Source organism: Bison bison, unplaced genomic scaffold, assembly GCF_000754665.1.
Source record: "Bison bison bison isolate TAMUID 2011002044 unplaced genomic scaffold, Bison_UMD1.0 scf7180017864072, whole genome shotgun sequence".
Classification (NCBI taxonomy): Eukaryota; Metazoa; Chordata; class Mammalia; order Artiodactyla; family Bovidae; genus Bison; species Bison bison.
In genome coordinates this window covers 2,905,371-2,924,929 of record NW_011494644.1, presented here as the reverse complement: position 1 = coordinate 2,924,929, position 19,559 = coordinate 2,905,371, and the positions used below count along the sequence as shown (strand labels likewise).

General features: G+C 43.1%; 1 protein-coding gene across 3 annotated transcripts in view; it reads right to left on the bottom strand.

Moving 5' to 3' along the window:
* Nucleotides 1-5,922: 5,922 nt before the first annotated feature.
* The window catches only part of ACSM5 (acyl-CoA synthetase medium-chain family member 5), a 29,274-nt gene continuing 15,637 nt past the window's right edge, over nucleotides 5,923-19,559 (bottom strand). For all 3 annotated transcript variants that reach the window (XM_010837138.1, XM_010837136.1, XM_010837137.1), the window contains 8 exons: nucleotides 16,575-16,654; nucleotides 15,084-15,207; nucleotides 14,140-14,220; nucleotides 13,900-14,001; nucleotides 9,867-9,994; nucleotides 9,682-9,781; nucleotides 7,245-7,364; nucleotides 5,923-6,837 (listed from right to left, as the gene is read on the bottom strand). In XM_010837138.1, coding sequence (XP_010835440.1) covers nucleotides 6,721-6,837; nucleotides 7,245-7,364; nucleotides 9,682-9,781; nucleotides 9,867-9,994; nucleotides 13,900-14,001; nucleotides 14,140-14,220; nucleotides 15,084-15,207; nucleotides 16,575-16,654 — 852 coding nt within the window. In that variant the 3' untranslated portion in view covers nucleotides 5,923-6,720. The remainder of the gene's footprint in view (nucleotides 6,838-7,244; nucleotides 7,365-9,681; nucleotides 9,782-9,866; nucleotides 9,995-13,899; nucleotides 14,002-14,139; nucleotides 14,221-15,083; nucleotides 15,208-16,574; nucleotides 16,655-19,559) is intronic.

The window sequence follows — 19,559 nt, the reverse complement described above, 5'->3', positions numbered from 1 at the left end:
CAGGGGATTGTTAGGGGAAGAAACTTGGTCTTTGTGTGTTTGTATTCTGCCCTCCCTCAGGAGGTGTCCCATCTGCTGTGAAACTCTTCACCCCCTCGGAATTGTCAGGCTAGAAGGTGGGGGATACATAAGTGAGTACGAATTGGCTTTTCTGGACATGGCCTGGGATGTGGGATATTTAACCCATCTATGTTTTCATCCGCACCTGATCAAACCTACCAAGGCAGAACAGACTTTAAAAGTTAAGGGAGAAACAGTCTTGGACCACGTGGTGTTCTGGTTCGGCTGTGCCAACTGGAGGGTGAAGACATGCCAATCCCCCTTCGCCCTCTGGGATCTGGCAGGTAAGTCTCTTCTCACCCCAATCACCGCCCAGTGCTCCACCAGGACCGGAGGCTGCCTTAATGCCCGATCCAGGGCCAGGTGAAGTTCCTGCAGCAGCTGCTGCTCCTCCACCAGCTCTCCCAGAGACTGTAGACCCACCATTTCAGCAGGCTCTGAGCCCAGCGCTGGAGACCTCTGGTCAACACCCCTAGGATTCCACCTCAGCCAGACCTCCTAGATTGTATCCATCTCTCCCGGTGAGTATTGATGGGAAGGGGGAAGAAAACACAGGAATTAGACAGAGGCTGCGCTCCACCAAGGAAAAGGGGGAAAGAACCCCACTACAGATGTCCCTCGGAGATCTACAGCAGCTCCAGTTCAGGATGCATGTGGGCACTACCATCAGCCCCCTGTAGCCTATTATTGCCAGCATTTTCCTCTACGGATGTATTAAACTGGCAGACACATACTCCACCATACTCGGGGGAGCCACAAGCCATGATTAGACTAATGCAGACTATTTTTTGAACCCACCGCCCTACATGGGATGATATAATCCAACTACTAGTCTCCCTTTTCAGCACTGAGGAAAGATACAGGATCCTAACTGAGGCCAGAAAATGGTTAAGAGAAATGGCATCAGGGGTACTGTGAACCCACAGTGGTGGGCAGAACTAGCCACCCCCAATGAGAGGCCTAATTGGGATTGTAAAACAGAGGAAGGGAGGGACCACCTGGAGAGATAACAGGCGGTTATTTTACAAGGCCTCAAGAGGGGGGCCCAAAAACCTATGAATATGGCAAAACCCTCTGAAGTGATTCAAAGGGAAACTGAATCACCCTCTGAATTCTACGAAAGACTGTGCAAGGCCTATAGACTTTATACGCCAATAGATCCAGAGGCCGCTGGGTCTCAGATGGTGATAAATGTAGCCTTTGTGTTTCAAGCCTACCCCAAAAATGTCAGATGGGGGGACACCAAGTGACTTTTGAATTTTTATACATCCCTGAATGTCCAGTACCTTTGTTGGGAAGAGACTTGCTATCTAAACTGGAGGGGCACAAGTGACCTCCCCCCACCCAGTGAAACATCCACTCTTCGAGGGGGCTCTACCACCTATTTACTCTCCCTCTCAGTAGCCCCTCGAGATGAATGGAGGTTGCACAATCTCCCGGAAGGGAAACCGGACTGGCTAAACAGTTGAGAGAGAGAGAGGGAGAGTTAACTCAACAATTCCCTGAGGTCAGGGTGGAAAACAACCCCCCTGGGCTTGCAGAACAACAAGTCCCAGTGGTACTAGAACTCAAGCCCAGTACAATTGCATCAGCACTTGCCTTGGGCCTGCCAGACCTTGCTAAGCCATTTACTGTTTATGTGACTGAAAAGGACAAGGTGGCTATGGGAATGTTGTCGCAGACTATGGGGACATGGGACAGACCCATGGCTTATCTGTCAAATAGGCTGGACAATGTTGCCACTGGGTGGCCAGGATGGTGGGCAGTTGCTGTGGTTGCCTTACTGGTCCGGGAGGCAACCAAGCTGACTTTGGGCCAAGATTTGATTGTAAAAATCCTGCATGAGGTCAACACTCTCTTGTGAGGGGACCCTCCCTAAATGGCTGTCGACATCCTGGATTACTCAATACCAGGGACTGTTATGTGAGAACCCCCACGTTACTATTGAGCCTTGTCAGGCCCTGAAGCTGGCCACTCTCCTTCCTGTGGAAGGCCCTCACATGATTGCAAGGAAATCCTAGAAGAAGTTTATGCCAGCAGACCAGACTTGAGAGACCAGCCAATCCAAGACCCAGATTTGGTCCTGTGCACCAATGGCACCAGTCTGGTGAAACAAGAACAGTGACTGTCAGGATATGCTGTAGTCATGGAAGAAACCATCGTTGAGGCTAGCTCTCTGCCATCACACTGGTCTGCTCAATGGGCCGAACTATATGCTCTAATCTGGGCCCTCCAGCTGTCAAAAGGTAAGAAGACAAACATTTACACAGACTCCAGATATGCTTTTGCCACTCTATATGTACATGGGGCTCTGTGTAAGGAGAGAAGCCTTTTGACATCTAGTGAAAAAAGATAGTAAAAACAAAGAAGAAATCTTGACTCTGTTAGATGCTGTATGGGAACCTGTAAAGGTAGCAGTGATGCATTCATTGTTGGGGTCACCAAAAGGAAGACACCCCACAAACACGGGGAAACTGACTAGTAGATAAAGCTGCAAAACATACGGTTGAGAAATTTGGGGCTGCTGGTGGGAGATCTATTAGAACCTTTGTACTCTCAACAATGCCTGAGTTAACTCTGACTCTCCCACAGTATACCCTGGCCCAAGACCAGCTGGCTGAAGCAGAAAGGGCCACCAAAAATGAAAAATGTTGGTGGGAACTGCCGGATGGCAGGTTACTGGTACCCAAGGCATCAGCCCCCACACTGGTATCTCAGGTACACCAGGAAACTCACTTGGGACATGAAAGAATGGAAGAATTAATTTAAAAATATTTCTTAATTCTATGATGTTCCTCCTTATGTAGAATGGAATCCTGGAGCTGTTCTGCTTGCTCACAGGTCAGTGCTGCCCCTGGACATAAACAAAAGCCTCCAGGAATACAGTTAAAAGGCACTCTCCCCTTTGAACATTTAGAAGTGGACTTTACTGAGATGAAACCCTGCAGACACTATCGTTATTTACTGGTCATGGTATTTACCTTCTCGGGATGGGTGGAGGCCTTCCCCACCTGAACTGAAAAAGCAAATGAAGTGGCTCGCTGTCTGCTTCAAGAAATAATCCCCAGATTCGGGTTCCCAACCAGTATGCTGCTAAGTTGCTTCAGTCGTGTCCGACTCTGTGCGACCCCATAGACGACGGCAGCCCACCAGGCTCCCCCATCCCTGGGATTCTCCAGGCAAGAACACTGGAGTGGGTTGCCATTTCCTTCTCCAATGCATGAAAGTGAAAAGTGAAAGTGAAGTTACTCAGTCGTGTCCGACTCTTAGCGACCCCATGGACTGCAGCCTACCAGGCTGTTCCATCCATGGGATTTTCCAGGCAAGAGTACTGGAGTGGGGTGCCACTGCCTTCTCCACCCAACCAGTATAGGAGAGCGTCTCTTTAAGTGTCTGGTTGGTTCATTCCACCATCCCAGAACTCTGGGGCCTATATGCAGTGTGTAGTTTCCATTTGATATTTAGAGTTTACATACCTGTTGAATTAAGTCAGCTACTAAGGCAGGGCCATTGTCTGGTCCCAACAGTAGCTGACTTAATTCAACAGGTATATAAACTCTAAATATCAAATGGAAACTACACATTGCATATAGGCCCCAGAGTTCTGGGATGGTGGAATGAACCAACCGGACACTTAAAGAGACGCTCTCCAAATGTATCATAGAGACTGCTACTAGGTGGACTTGCTTCCAATGGCTCTGCTTAGACTCAGGATAACCCCATGGTCCCATGGCTATTCTCCATACGAAATTGTGTATGGGAGATCCCCTCCCATAATAAAAGAGGTGTCAACAAATTTGCCTCAGGTAAGGGGGGATGAGATTTCACAGCAGATGGAACAACTGGGTAAGGTAATAAATCAGGTAACTAAGTTTGCACAAGAAAATGTGCCATTCCCCCTTGGGGAACAGATTCATGAATTTGTGCCTGGTGAGCAGGTGGCCCAAAATGGAAGGGTCCATATACTGTTGTTCTAACCACCCCTACAGCAAGTAAAGTTGCAGGTGTCACTCCCTGGATCCACCACGTGAGGGTGTAGAGAGAGCATACCATGCAGACACAGAGGATGCCAAGTGGACTATACAAAAGGACCCCACTGACCCCTGTGAAACCAAGATCATCTTAAAGAAGAAAAAGAGATGAAGCTCTACAGTCAACTGCTGCTACAAGGACTTGCCAGTATCATCTTGAGACTAACCATAGTTTTGGCACAAGGAAGGACCTGTGCTATAATTAAAGTTGAATGTTGTGTATATATTCCTGATTTATCTGGCAATATATCAGCCACCCTAGATGACATGAAAGGTCAGGTAAAAGCTATGTCTGATGATAATATTCCTTTTTGAACTTCGGTCCTATCTTGGGTGAAGGATGATGTGGAAAACTATATTTACCATTGTTATAGTTGCCTTGATAGTTTCTGCTTTGTGGACCCTGCATTTTACGATGTATTATGAACTTTGTAACCCAAAGGTTGGTATCATTCTCCCAAATTGGCGGTTGAAGAGCTAGGGTGCAATATATACCTATGAATGATGCTCATACTATGAGTTAAGAGCATCAAGAGAGGGGAATGAAGGAGGACACAGACAGAACGGGCTCTGTCTTGAAAGCAGGACTCCATCTTGGGCTGGACTATGGACTTTGATCTTTATGCTCAGTATCTATGGAAATGACATACCAACTAGAAAACCAGACCCCCGGATGGAAGAGCCCCAGGGCTCATACCTAGACTCCCCATCACTTAAAAGAATACCCTAATTATCTGTGTAACCAAATAGAATCATAAAGTCTATTATGCTTATTGGGATATGACCACAGGCCTATTGATAATTGTCCACTATTAACCACCTAGGCCTAAGGCATATGAATCACGGGTTATCTTTGACTGTATCTTTCTTTTCCTTTGTTCAGACTAGTTTCAGGGACTTTGGGGGAGGTGGGTTTGGGCATGTACACTTAGGGTATATAAGGTTTTCACAAAAACTGGTCGGGGTCCTTGGCTAAGAGGAGACTCTGCCTTGGGCCCACCAGTGTAATAAACTGCACTCCACTATCTGCATTGTCCTTCTAAGTGAGTTTGTTTCCTGGAACGTGTGGCTACAACAGTGTCATGGGCCAAATTATGTCCCCTTAAAATTTATAGGCTGAAGTCCTAACCCCCAGACCTCTGAAGGTAGTTGTATTCACAGATGGGGGCCTAAAAAGGTGATTAAGCTAAAATGAAGTCATAAATTTGGGTCCTTAATCCAATACAACTATTGTTCTTACAAGAAGAGATTGGGATACACATACACAAAGAAGGGGCTATGTGAAGACCCATGAGAAGGTAGCCATCTACAAACCAAGGAGAGAGGCCTCAGACTGAAACCAATCCTACCAACACCTTGATCTGGGATTTACAGGATGAAGAACTGAGGAAATAAATCTCTTTCATTAAAGCTGCCCAGCTCACGGTACTTTGTTATTAAAGCCCAAGCAGACTAATACAGATGACGACCAGTTGGCTTTGCTTATCCTTGTGTGTCCCCAGTCCAGGACTGAGTAGGCACTCAATAAACATTGACCAATGAGTGAATGAAAGTGCTGAGAGTCAGGCAGCAGCACTAGGATCAGTTTCCACCTGCTTCTTCTCTGCATGGTTGGTTTCAGCTGCCCAGAGCCACCCTTTCCATTTCTGGGCTTCTGAGACATGACTTTAGGTCCCTGTATTTTTCCTGGATGAGACAGCATGCTAGCATTTGGAGTTGATGTGTTTGTATATGGAGGAAGAACAAGATATGAGGCAGAGTGTGATATTCAGTGATCATTTCTGTAAAATAATTTTTTTTCATTAAAAGACTTAAATATATTCACTGAAAAACTTGGAAAATAAAGAAATGTAGGGAAAGGAAAAATCTATCACCCATTATTTTCAATACTGAAGAAAATTTCTGTTAACATTTAGTGTATCTTCCTCCAGACTTTTTTCTTCTGTAGATTTTCCTTTATCATAGAAAGTTGTGGTTCCCCACTATACATATATTATTTTTACTGACAAAATGAATGTAGCCCAAGTTTTTCCCAACACGTATTTTTAATGGCCAGCTATAAAACATGGTATTGAGTTAATATACCACAATTTAGTTAATCATTACCCTATTACTTAGGCATTAATTACCCCCCCCCAATTTGTCACTGTCTTAAACAATTCTACAGTAACTATCTCTTGAATATTTTGTTTTGTAGTGATTTCTAAAGATGGAGTTTCTGAACTAAAGGTATGATTAAATTTTGTGGCCCTGGATATGATTACCAAATAGCTTTATCAAAAGGTTCAAGTGGTTACACTGCCCCTGGCAGTAAGGTCACAAGTGCTCCCAATACTCTGGTGACCTGTCCTTTGGAGGGCTAGCTAAAAGCTTATTAGGAAGTAAGACCAGTGGGCAGCTACTGAGGATACCTCCGGACAGATGAGGAAGTTAAGCCACTGAACAGTTGCTAGACAGGGCAGTGGCTCTGAATTGGTGGTTAATGATGTTCTTTGCTTTCTTCCAGGGTCATCTAATGATGCTAAGGATGCCCACTTGGAGACTGCAAGCCTTTGATTTCAGTAGGGTTGAAAGGATGTTGCTCCAAGTGGGGATTAACCAGTGATCCCACCACTTGCTCTTGGAAGTTTCAGTGACTTATGGGACCTTTCTGGGGTTGCTTCTCATTTTTCCACTCTTGACTTCTCAATTTACTCCTTTGAATCTTTCCAGAAACCGTCTTTGGAAGTTCAGAAACGAAGGCCATCTAGTGACCATAAAAAAAAAAACAAACAAAAAACTCTTTACAATTATCATTTCACAGCAAGACTTTTGTCCTGAAAGAATCATTACCCTCTGACATGTTATTGGAAAGCATCCATGATTCCTGATTTTCCCCAAATGGCAACAATAAAAACAGCTGGCCTGGAATACAGGCACTTTCCAGAAGCATTTCAGTACCACCCATTGAATCTTGTTTATGCCAATTTTTAGGGCAGGCACACAGTGTGCTAAAAGGAAGGCCCAGTGAAGAAACAGGGAGAAATGGATGAAGCAGCAGCCAGAGTTACTCAGTCTTCACACTCCTAGTGCCTGGCCCTGAGTAGGAGTGCATGGAGCACATACCCATTTGATTTCCCAGCTTTTCATGTCCTAGAACTTCCAGATGTTTACCTTCCTGGGGTACTTGTATGGAGCAGTCACCCTTTTCACATGCTCCTGGAGTTCTTGGGTTAGTTTCTCTGGGTCATGCGAGGAATAAGCTGGAGAAAGAACTATAAATGCCTTTACCACCTGTTGAAAAAACCAAAACCAAACAAAGGAAAAAACAAAGAATCAGTCCCCATATAACAACTCTTTTATGTTTAACCTAGCTTTGTGAATAAGTGCTTACATTTACCAGCTCAACATGAAACTTTTACCAGTGCCTTGGAGTGGGCCAGCAAATTGGACACCAATATTTTTCTGTTGTCTGCCTTTTTAGGATCAATTATTGGGAGTAATTATTGGGAATTATGGCTTTTATAGAGTGATTTAGAATCCTATTTACAAAACTCTTCCCCATACATGAAATGACACTGTTAGAAGCCAACATGCTTCTCTTAAGATGACAATACTTTGGAGAGAGGAGTTTCACAGACTCCTTAGGGCTCATAGTACACCTGTGTGTGCTTAGTTACTCAGTTGTGGCTGACTCTTTGTGACTCCGTGGACTGTAGTCCACCAGGATACTCTGTCCCTGGAATTTTCCAGGCAAGGGTCCTGGAGTGGATAGCCATTCCCCTTTCCAGGAATCTTTCCAACTCAGGGATTGAACCCATGTCTCTTGCATTGCAGGCAGATTTGTTTTACCATCTGAGCCACCAGGGAAGTCTTTTCCTAACTAGGAAGGCAGCTAGGAATAGGGTTGGAGAGGCAGGACTGGGGGAAAATTTATACCATTTTCAAGGGGTGGTGGGTCTTTCTGAGACTGCATGTATGAGTATTTGCAATCAGCAAGCATTTTGCTGCACAGCTGTTTCAGGCATCCTGAAACATCCTGGACATTCTGCACCTTGGCTCTCTCTGCCCATATCTTTCTTGCAGGTTGCCTCTTGCTAAGGACAAGAAACAGTCCCAGACTCAGACACAACAGAACATGGTTTCTGATGGAAACCATGGAAGAGTTCATGGAAGAGTTCAAAGGCCAGCATACAACTCTGCCAACAATACCCTCAGCAGTGGTTCATTGTCTTTATACACATTCCAGTGGTGGGCATCTCATACCATTTCAGGTGCAGATAGATCTGGCTTTTAGGAAGGGCCTTCTCTTACTGTTAAAACTACCCAGCATTTATCAAACAGTTTCTATGTGCCAGGTTCTAGTCTGAGCACTATTCTTGGCTTAACTTTGAACATACAGGGATTTGTCACAGCCCCAGTTAATTTGGGGCATGCAGGACTAGGCATACTTTTCCAGGTACAATTTCTGTACCTCATAGATGGGACTCTCATCTCCTTCACTGTTTATTAGTGGTCTCAGATTTTGGTGGGTATCAGAATCACTTGGCTAGGGGCTTCTGGTCAAAATGAAGACTCCTTAAGGTTGCATCCCCAATCACTTTGATTCAGCAAGTCTCACTTTAAGTCTAGAAATCTGTATTTTAAACAAAACTCCCAGAAGATGCAGCTGTGAGCAGTCCAGGGTCCAGACTTTGCAAATCACTCCTCTCTCCTGAGGCTTCTGAGGATGTAGCTTGATCTTGTACCAACTTTCATAAAGTAACTACATTATACTTTAGGATTATGCTGGATTTATAGCCACTGAAAAGTTCATAGGTCTGCCTATGAGTTTATTTCTCTCATACTGTCCCTTCTTCTGGCACCCATTGGAAGGTATTTGCATATTTCCTGAGAAAGGCCAGCTTATTAAAATTGGCTCATCTTTCTGATATATCATGGACTTCCCAGATGGTACTACTGGTAAAGAATCTGCTTGCCAATGCAGGAGACACAAGAAATGCAGGTTTGGTCCCTGGGTTGGGACGATCTCTTGAAGTAGGAAAGGGTGCCCCACTCCAGTGTTCTTGCCTGGAAAATTCCATTGTCAGAGGAATCTGACAGGCTACAGTCTATGGGGCTGCAAAGAGTTGGACATGACTGAGTGACTGAGCACATCTGACATATCAAGGTCACTTGGGATACTTAGTTTGTCATCCCTCAAGTTGGCTATCCCTACCAGGTCACAGCCAGCAGTGACCATGTTTGGCGTGCTCACTATACTCTCATCTGCAAATAGAAAAGGACCTTTTATTGGACAGGGTAAATGACAAAGCCCACACCTGCCACCAACATCTCCATCTAACAGCCCCTTTTGGATCCAGTTCCATGTCCAGTTGACACCAAAGTGTTTATATTTTCCCATGGTGTCCCTCTGGAGAGTATTTGTATCCTCAAAGACATGAAGGCAATGCTTAGCCAAAAGACATGTGTATTTGTCTGATGGTGGGATTTCAGGCTCTGTGGTACCTGGATGGAGTGAGATATGGGGGAACCTGGGCCTTCCAGGTTACTCTGCTGGGTGCTGGTAGGTACAGAACCAGGAGGGAATGCTCTTGGTTGGACTAGTTACCTCCCCTCTAATGGGGTCCGGGCTGCTGACCACAGCAGACTCCAGGACAGCTGGGTGCTCAGCAAGTGCACTCTCCACCTCAACAGGCCCGATCCGGTAGCTGGAAGAGAAAAACAAACTCTTTCAAGGGTCCTCCCCTGTCCTATGAAGCTTCAAAGGAAGAAGTAAAGTATAGACAACTTGACCTTGAGGAATTGATCACGTCATCATTTCTTCCCATGAACCAAAAGTAGCCATCCTTATCCATGTGGGCTCGGTCCCCTGTGATGTAGAAGTCCCCTCGTTCTGATGCTGCTGTCTTCTCAGGGTTGTCCTGAAAGACACAGTGAGTCCATTAAGGGCCATCTGAACACAGTCATTCAGTACATAAGGCCTAAGCAGTCCCTTGCAGATGTCTGAGGACCCCTCAACAGGAAATCCAGTGGCCAGATCCCCACTGGACAAGGAGCTGTGAATCTGTGGGTTTTCCCTTTTTTAACTGAAAGGAAGCTGCCAGAAAATGATTAAGGACAGATACTCACTACCATCCTTAGAAGTGTCTAGGCAGCATACTTGTGGGCAGGGGGGTGGGCACAGGGCTGTTAGCTCTTTTTTTTTTTTTTTGTAATGAATTAATTTTTTAATTGAAGGATAACTGCCTTACAGAATTTTGTTGGTTTCTGTCAAACATCGACATGAATCAGCCATAGGTATCAGGACATAGGTATACATATGTCCTCTTCCTCTTGAATCTCCTTCCCACCTTCCTCCCCATCCCACTCCTCTAGGTTGTTTCAAAGCCCTGGTTTGAGCTCCGTGTTTTTCAGGATAAAAGAGCACACTGATACTCTTTGTGCTCAGCAATCACTGAAAATAGAAAGGGGATGGTTGGCAAAAGCAAGGGTAGAGGAAAGAAATAAAACATCAAATTCTGATTCTCAAAGCTTTAAAGTAAAAGCTACTGCTCAGCAGGAAAAAGGAACAAGTTATTGACACATGCAGATGAATCTCAAAAACATGTGCTGAAAAAAAGAAAGCAGACACACACAAATTAATACTTTGATTCTATTTACATAAAGTTCTTTTTTTAAAAAAGGGGAAAATTATTCTCAATGATGACAAGCAATTTAGCAATTGCCTGGATTCTAGGAGTCGGCTGCAAAAGGGCACAACAGAACTTTTGGGGAAAATAAACAATGTTCTGTATCTTAATTGCCATGGTGGTTACACAGGTGAATACATGTGTCAAAAGTCATTGAATACACATGTCAAAATTCATTGATCTGTACATGTAACACAGGGACATTTCATTGTATGTAAATTATACTTTAATTTAAAAAATGCATTCTGAAAAATAAAGAAAAGCTAAACTATCAATACCTAAAACTGAATCTAACACAAAATCTGTAAGAAGCATATACAGAAAAGATAAAACTCTATAGAACATCAAAGAAGATATGCATAACTAGAAAGATACGCTTAATATCATAAAGATGTTAATTATCCACAGATTAATCTATAAACAATGCAACTCCAACTAAAATGCTAACAGTTTCCAGAGAACCTGACAAGTTGATTCTAAACTGACCATGAAAGAAAAGAGAAGTAAGAGTAAGTAGGCAAAACATTTCTAAAGAAATTAAGTAAGAAGGAGAAATTTATTCTATTAGATATTGAGACTTATGATAATGTTTTTGTGAATAAGTCTCTTTCTCAGGGTAATGATGCTTGTTGTCAGGCTGGGCATAGAGATGTATTCAATGTGCTGCTGTCAGAGCCAAGGCCCTCAGGAGGGAATGTGCTACACAAAGCTTAATAATCATATTACTCCCAAAGTGGGGGACCTCTAAATAGTCATTAAAAAAATGAATTTTTCCAAAAATATTGAGTGCCACAAAAAAGGTTCATGACATAATGTTAAAAAGTACATAGTACAAAGTTGTGGTATGGTGTGGTACTAATTATATGTGAAACTGTACTTGAGGACCCTTTCATTTTAAAAAATTTATCATTTCTATATTTCTATATTAATAATCATATATTTCTTATAGAATAAATACAAAATAAAGATGAAGGATGACAAAAGATCAGTCTCACTATTCAGATAACTAAGGCTAAAAATTTGATCTTGTGTATGGGACCTTTTCATGGCTTATCTGTGATTCTATGCATATACACGTTTGTGTGAATACAAAACATTCTGTTCTATGTATTTCTAAAATCCAATTTTACTTTAGTTAACAATATATCATGAATATCTCCTCAGAAGAATAAAAAGTCAAATATAAATATGAAATATAAAATAGTTGCATAATATTCCTGTGTGACTGCAATATTAATTATTTAAACAATTTCATGTTATTAGAAATTGGATTCATTTTCTTTTTAGTCCTTTCCCTTTCTTTTTTCTTCTTTTTCTATCTTTCTTTCTATCTCTTCTTCTTTTTTTAATATGGAGGGCTATAATATCATTTATGTAACTAATTTCCCACTGTTAGAAATTCAGATAGTACATCCACATTTTTTTGTCTGTTATAAACAACTCTCTAATGAACATCTGGCATTTGACAGTTTGCTTCCCTATAGGAAAATAAGTAAATTCCTTACCCTGGGCATAAAATTGATGTGGGCACATTGGTTTAATTGACAAGTACAATCTCAGCTATTTGGAATGTACGCACTAATGAAGGGGGATGAGCTTACCTGGTCAGTCCTACTGACAACTCAGCATTCACAGAGCAACTCTGGCCTGACAACCTCTATTAATTTTCAATGCTCCATGATTCTCATGAAGAGATTAAATGCCTTAAGAATTTTCTTTGCTAAAAATCACCCAGAAACAAAACTAACAGCTAATGCTAGGATGAAATGAAAAAGTTGAAGAAAGGAAATGTTCTTGTTAGGAAAAACTTTACACTGACTCTCAATGGCATGATCACAGACTCACAAAGGTCCTATATGGAAGCCCTATGAGGACAAAGGTCTTATCTTTCCTGTCCAGTGCTGAATGCTTAGTGGCATGAAGTCGGTACTCAGTGAATACAGAATAAATTCTTCAGGAAAGTCAAGGATTTACTTTTGTTTACAAAAGTGATTAGAAGGAAATACATTTAAATTTTCACATCATCTCTGCTTGATGGAATTACTATCTTGTTGTTGTTGTTTTGTAGGTAGCTTGTGTGGCCTCCTGGTGGCTCAGAGGTTAAAGCATCTGCCTGCAATGTGGGTAGACCTGGGTTCGATCCCTGGGTTGGGAAGATCCCCTGGAGAACGAAATGGCAGCCCACTCCAGTACTCTTGCCTGGAGAATCCCATGGACGGAGGAGCCTGGTAGGCTGCAGTCCATGGGGTTGCAAAGAGTCGGACACGACTGAGCAACTTCATTTTCTATGACTTTAAATGGAATATCATGAAAGATTTTCCTCTTGTAATCACAGAAAAGTCACAAAATACATGTACAGCATTTCAAAAACAAATGGACTGTTTTTCATCTGCTTCTTCCAATATTGCTGCTGACTGAGGCCTAGTATACACAGCAGATGGAGTTCCTATAGATTTGGGCCACACATATGGATCACCTGGGAGCTGAGGCCCATTCTCAGAAAAGTTGCCTCTCACTGACTTGGAAGTTGAGTATCAGTAATGGATGAAGCTTCCAAGCTGCTACTAATGAGCATCCAGGATTGAGAACCAGGTCAGCAGAGTTTTGTAGAGAAGAGTTTGGAGAAAACAATCCATCATAAATACCACCCAAAGTAGGTATAAGGGAGAATTTATTACTGGATTATCACATAAACTTGGACTGGAAACCCAGGACACAAGCCCTGACAGCAAACCCTTATCCACACAAGACTGAAGGCAACGAGTCCTGAAAACTAGGCTCTTATAAGAAATTTTAATTTTACCTTCGATAAGTCCCTTCCCTTCTCTGAACCTTGATTTTATCATCATTAAAATGATTGAGTTGCCCTTATCTCATCATTAAAATGATGGCATGTGCCCTTAGACACACCACATTTAAATCCCATGTACTGTACATATTAATACTAAGTGATTGATATTGGATAAGTCACTTCATCTTTCTATAACAGCTTCCTTATTGATAATAACATCTTATCAATATTAGTGCCAACTCATGCAGTTATTGCAAAAGTTAAACAAATAAATACTTATAAAGCATGGAGCACCATGCTTGGGACAGTGCAATTGCTGTGAAAATGGCCATTCCCTGTTACTTACCAAATAGCAAGTGAAGAAACAGAAGGGTCTGGTGGGTCTAACACGGATAGCAACATTCCCTTCTTCTCCAGGAGGTAAGATATTGCCCTCCTCATCTACAACCTGGCAGAGAGATCACAAGAGGGTGTCTTGATGTCTGTACAGCCAGGCCACCCTGCCGGATGTCTGCTATTGCTAATACAGATATGTGTGTTTGCTCTCTTCTTCAAGCCTTATCAACAGTTGGGAGAGGCTGCCTACCTGCACATCATATGGTGGGGACGCTTTCCCCATGGATCCTGACTTGATTTTCATCCCTTTTGGATTGGCACAGATTACAACCTGAAGAGAAACCAGAACCAATAAGGAGGAGGCTTTTCTCCTTAGTCTCCTTCCTGGTCCGTGCCTTTCCTTTCACCCTGCCTTCAAACTCTGTCTCCTTCTTTCTTCTTCTTCCTCTCTCCTTCCTTTCATCTTTCCTTTCTTCCTTCCCTCCCTTTGCTTCCTTTCTTCCTTCAATTCTTTCCATAGAGAACAAACCCTTATTGAACACTCAAATGGACACTCACACATAAAGAGCTTAAGCGGTCACGAAGCTAAATGACTCAATTAATCACCAAGTCTGTGCCCAGGTGGCTGTAGAGAATGCTGTTTAAGACTGGGCGCTGACCAGAGACTGACATGGGCTGTCCTGGTGGAGACAAATACCTCAGCCATGAGCGTTAGTTCGCTGGCTATGGTGTCATTGTGAAATTAAATTACCTTTAAAACAAAAGAGAAGAAAGGCCGATTGTGTTTCTAACAAAAGCTAGTGTTTTGTTACTAGCTTCTCCTCCTTGTGAATGGAGAATGGATTTCCCTGGTGGCTCAGATGGTAAAGCATCTGCCTGCAATGTGGGAGACCCGGTTTCGATCCCTGGGTCGGGAAGATCCTCTGGAGAAGGCAATGGCAACCAGTTCCAGTACTCTTGCCTGGAAAATCCCATGGACGGAGGAGCCTGGTAGGCTACAGTCCATGGGGTCGCAAAGAGTCGAACATGACTAAGCGACTTCACTTCTCCTCCTTGCGGACAGGGCAGTCCCTGAAGGTGTCACAGAGACAATAGCCAGAAATGCAGGAGGCCCTGCAGACCAGCTATCCCTATTGACTGGCAGAAGGCTCAAATGGAGGTGACCTGGGCAGGGACTGGCCTGGCAGCACTCACGGTTTCAGACTGGCCATAGCCTTCGTGCAGCTCCAGGCCCGTCTGGCTCTTCCACTTTTCCCTCACATCAGGAGTCAGGGCCTCCCCTCCGGTCACACAGTGTCTCAAGCTCTGAAACTGGTACCTTTCTCAACCAAAAAACAAGGCCACATGTGTCAGAATCCCCATGCCCAACCCCACACTCTAGCACTGCTGGAAGACACCTTGAGGCACTAAAGCATAGGCGCCCATACTTATAAAGATTTATAAATCTGCCCCAAGTGCCCTGACCTTGCACGCATGGACAGAAAATTTTTTTTTTAATCTTATCTGAGTTTAAAATAAAATCAGAACCTCACACAGTAGGTTTTGGCATAACAATGGTGAATTCCATGTGAACTGGTCAAAATGATTTAGTTGCAAACAAACTGATTGATAATAAGTTGGTTAGGACAACCACCTGTGAAAAAGAGAAATCAATTAACAACTAAGAAGATAGAAAGTAGCCCTTTAGAAACCCCCAAATTCTGACAGATATTAAGTCTTTTGCAAAAGTATTCAACAAATTATTCAACATGTGAAAGATCAGAGACTGTAAATAAATTTATGATCATTTTCCCCTTTGGATTAAATTGGTTTGGCTATTACCTAATATCTTTCAATCACTTTCTGCTTAAACAAATCATTCTAAGCCTGCTTTTAATCAAATCATGCTGTGTAAATATTCACAATATATTGACAGATAGGAAGAATTCTTACATCATAGAAGAATTAACCTTGAGAATCATGGAAGAACTCACTCTCTTAGGCACTTTATGACCAGATATATGGGATTAGGGAAGATAAGGGGGTTGGGGCAACTCCCATTACTTGGGAGAGAATAGGCAAAGGGAGACAGAGATGAGGGTCAGTAGGTTACCAATGGGGATGGGCCTCTCTCTTCCCAACCCAGCAGTGAAACTTGCCCCATCAGAAGATGTTGCCTTGGATTCACCCGAGACGGGAGCCATCTGCAAGGTCTTGTCACCCTCTGTTGGGTGCCCAGTGGCATTCACTTGAGAATGGCTGGCTGGAGTTGGTATGGGATGGATGGAGCTTCTATTGTGGTGGACTTGTTAGTCCCACCAGACCTAAGGCTCTGGCCACAAACCTATTCCACAGGTGATTAACAATTATCCATCATTTTTTCTAATCTCGTTGCTGAGGGAATGGCCTATGGGTATTGGGGTGTAAGCACCAAAATTTCAGACTGTTTAGTTCTACTCGGTTCAGTTCCATTTGGTTGCAAATTCCTGGGGGCCAGAAGTTCATTCCTAAGAGGTGTCTACAAAGGATATGGGTATATATGGTTGTGAGTATGTGTGTACATGTGTGTGAGAGAGAGAGAAAGAGAGACACTGAGAGAAAGAAAAGTGGGATAAGAGGGGACACGTGTTACAAGGGGTACCTGTGCTATATATTTAGATACTTGGGTATCTAAAAGCACCAAAGCACCAAAAAGATGGGCCATACCTGGTTAGGTCCTCCTGCACAAGCAGACGGAACATGGTGGGGACACAACAGAGGGTGGTGATCGGGAACCTGGACAGAGTCTAAACAAAAACAAAGTGTGGAGATCTTCTTAGAGTGACGAGGGTGGGATTTCATGGAGGGGGAGTGGGTGAATCAGGTCTTTATATTCCCATTACCAGAGGAGAAAAGTTGAGAACGCCATGTGGTACCCGGCGTCCGAGATGGCCTGGAATGATTTCCACCTACCAGTATTCAAACTCGGTCCCCTCCCACAATGTACCACATTTGGTCTATGTGACCAGTAGGCTAACCCAGATGTGGCAGTAGGACTACAGCTTCCGCCTTGGGCACTGTCACTGTCTCTCTGTCTCTTGGTTCCCTCACTCTGGGAAAAACAAGCTGCTGTGTTGTGAGAACACTCCGGTCATCCAATGGACAAGTTCTTGTAGTGAGCAACTGAAGCTTCTGGCTAAGAACCAGTGAGGAATTGGCATTTTCTAAAACCTATATAAGTGCAATTTAAAACATAATCTCCAATCCCAGTCAAATCTCAAGATAGCTGCAGCCCTAGCTGACATCTTTTGTCTTATTATTGTGATAAATATAACGGAAAATTTACCATTTTAACTATTTTTAAGTACAGTCCAGTGCTATTAAGTAAATTCATGCTCTTTTGCAATCATCACCACCACTCACCTCTAGAACTTTTTGTAATCTTCCCAAACTAAAACTCTCTACCTGTTACATGATAACTCCTTATTTCCCCTCCTCCCATCCTCTGACCATCTACTTTGTTTCCATGAATTTGATTACTCTAGGTATTTATATATTATCTGTCTTTCTGTCCTATATATTATTTCACTTAATGTAATGTTTTCAACATGATGTAGTATGTAGCAGGATTTCCTTTTTTTTAAAGGCAGAATAATAATCTGTTGTAAGTATGTGTCACATTCTATCTGGGTTGATAGAACTTGGATTGCTTCCACCTTTTGACAATTATGAATAATGCCACTATCAACATGAGTATAGCTTTCTGACCTCTTGACTGCAACGCTTTGAGAAACCCAGATCCAGAACCACCTGGAAGCTGATCCCAGATTCCCGATCATCAGAAACTGTGAGATAATAAATATTTGTGCTTTAAATTTATATGTTGTTTTAGTCACTAAGTCATGTCTGACTCTTTTGAGCCAAGAATACTGGAGTGGGTTACCATTTTCTTCTCCAGGTGATCTTCCCAACTTGGGGATCGAACCTGTGTCTCCTGCATTGGAAGGTGGATTCTTTACCACTGAGCCACCAGGGAAACTCCTTTTTAATTCATATATTTTGGAGTAATTTACTACACAGCAGTAGATGACTAATACACTACTTCAGAGTTGGGGGAAGGGGAGGGAGAAGGCACACATTGGTCTATCAAGCCCTGGACGAGTAATAATGATGGTGAGTTTGATGATGATGACTCAAAATTCTCCAAGCCAGGCTTCAGCAATATGTGAACCATGAACTTCCTGATGTTCAAGCTGGTTTTAGAAAAGGCAGAGGAGCCAGAGATCAAATTGCCAACATCTGCTGGATCATCAAAAAAGCAAGAGAGTTCCAGAAAAACATTGATTTCTGCTTTATTGACTATGCCAAAGCCTTTGACTGTGTGGATCACAATCAACTGTGGAAAATTCTGAAAGACATGGGAATACCAGAACACCTGATCTGCCTCTTGAGAAATTTGTATGCAGGTCAGGAAGCAACAGTTAGAACTGGACATGGAACAACAGACTGGTTCCAAATAGGAAAAGGAGTTCGTCAAGGTTGTATATTGTCACCCTGTTTATTTAACTTATATGCAGAGTACATCATGAGAAACGCTGGACTGGAAGAAACACAAGCTGGAATCAAGATTGCCGGGAGAAATATAAGTAACCTCAGATATGCAGATGACACCACCCTTATGGCAGAAAGTGAAGAGGAACTCAAAAGCCTCTTGATGAAAGTGCAAGTGGAGAGTGGAAAAGTTGGCTTAAAGCTCAACATTCAGAAAACGAAGATCATGGCATCTGGTCCCATCACTTCATGGGAAATAGATGGGGAAACAGTGGAAACGTGTCAGACTTTATTTTTCTGGGCTCCAAAATCACTACAGATGGTGATTGTAGCCATAAAATTAAAAGACCCTTACTCCTTGGAAGGAAAGTTATGACCAACCTAGATAACATATTCAAAAGCAGAGACATTACTTTGCCAACAAAAGTTCGTCTAGTCAGGGCTATGGTTTTTCCTGTGGTCATGTATGGATGCGAGAGTTGGACTGTGAAGAAGGCTGAGCGCCGAAGAATTGATGCTTTTGAACTGTAGTGTTGGAGAAGACTCTTCAGAGTCCCTTGAACTGCAAGGAGATCCAACCAGTCCATTCTAAAGGAGATCAGCCCTGGATGTTGTTTGGAAGGAATGATGCTAAAGCTGAAACTCCAGTACTTTGGCCACCTCATGTGAAGAGTTGACTCATTGGAAAAGACTCTGATGCTGGGGAGGGGATTGGGGGCAGGAGGGAGAAGGGGGACGACAGAAGATGAGATGGCTGGATGGCATCACTGACTCGATGGACGTGAGTCTGAGTGAACTCTGGGAGTTGGTGATGGACAGGGAGGCCTGGCGTGCTGCGATTCATGGGGTTGCAAAGAGTCGGACATGACTGAGGGACTGATCTGATCTAATCTGAAGAACCTACTATGTGCCAGGCCATATGCCTAATATTATTTAATTCTCATAACAGCTCTCTAGAACCATATTATCCCTTTCTTCCCTTCCAATGAGAAACATGAGGCTCAAGGAGATTATGTGACTTTTCCAAGAAAACACAGTGGAAGATGTAGGATCAAAGACCAGGTCTGACTAATGGCCCAGCCTGTTGTATTAACCACTATGTTATACAGCTTGCCTCAATGCAAAGAGCATGGGCAGATGGTTCCTCTGATGTTTTAAAAA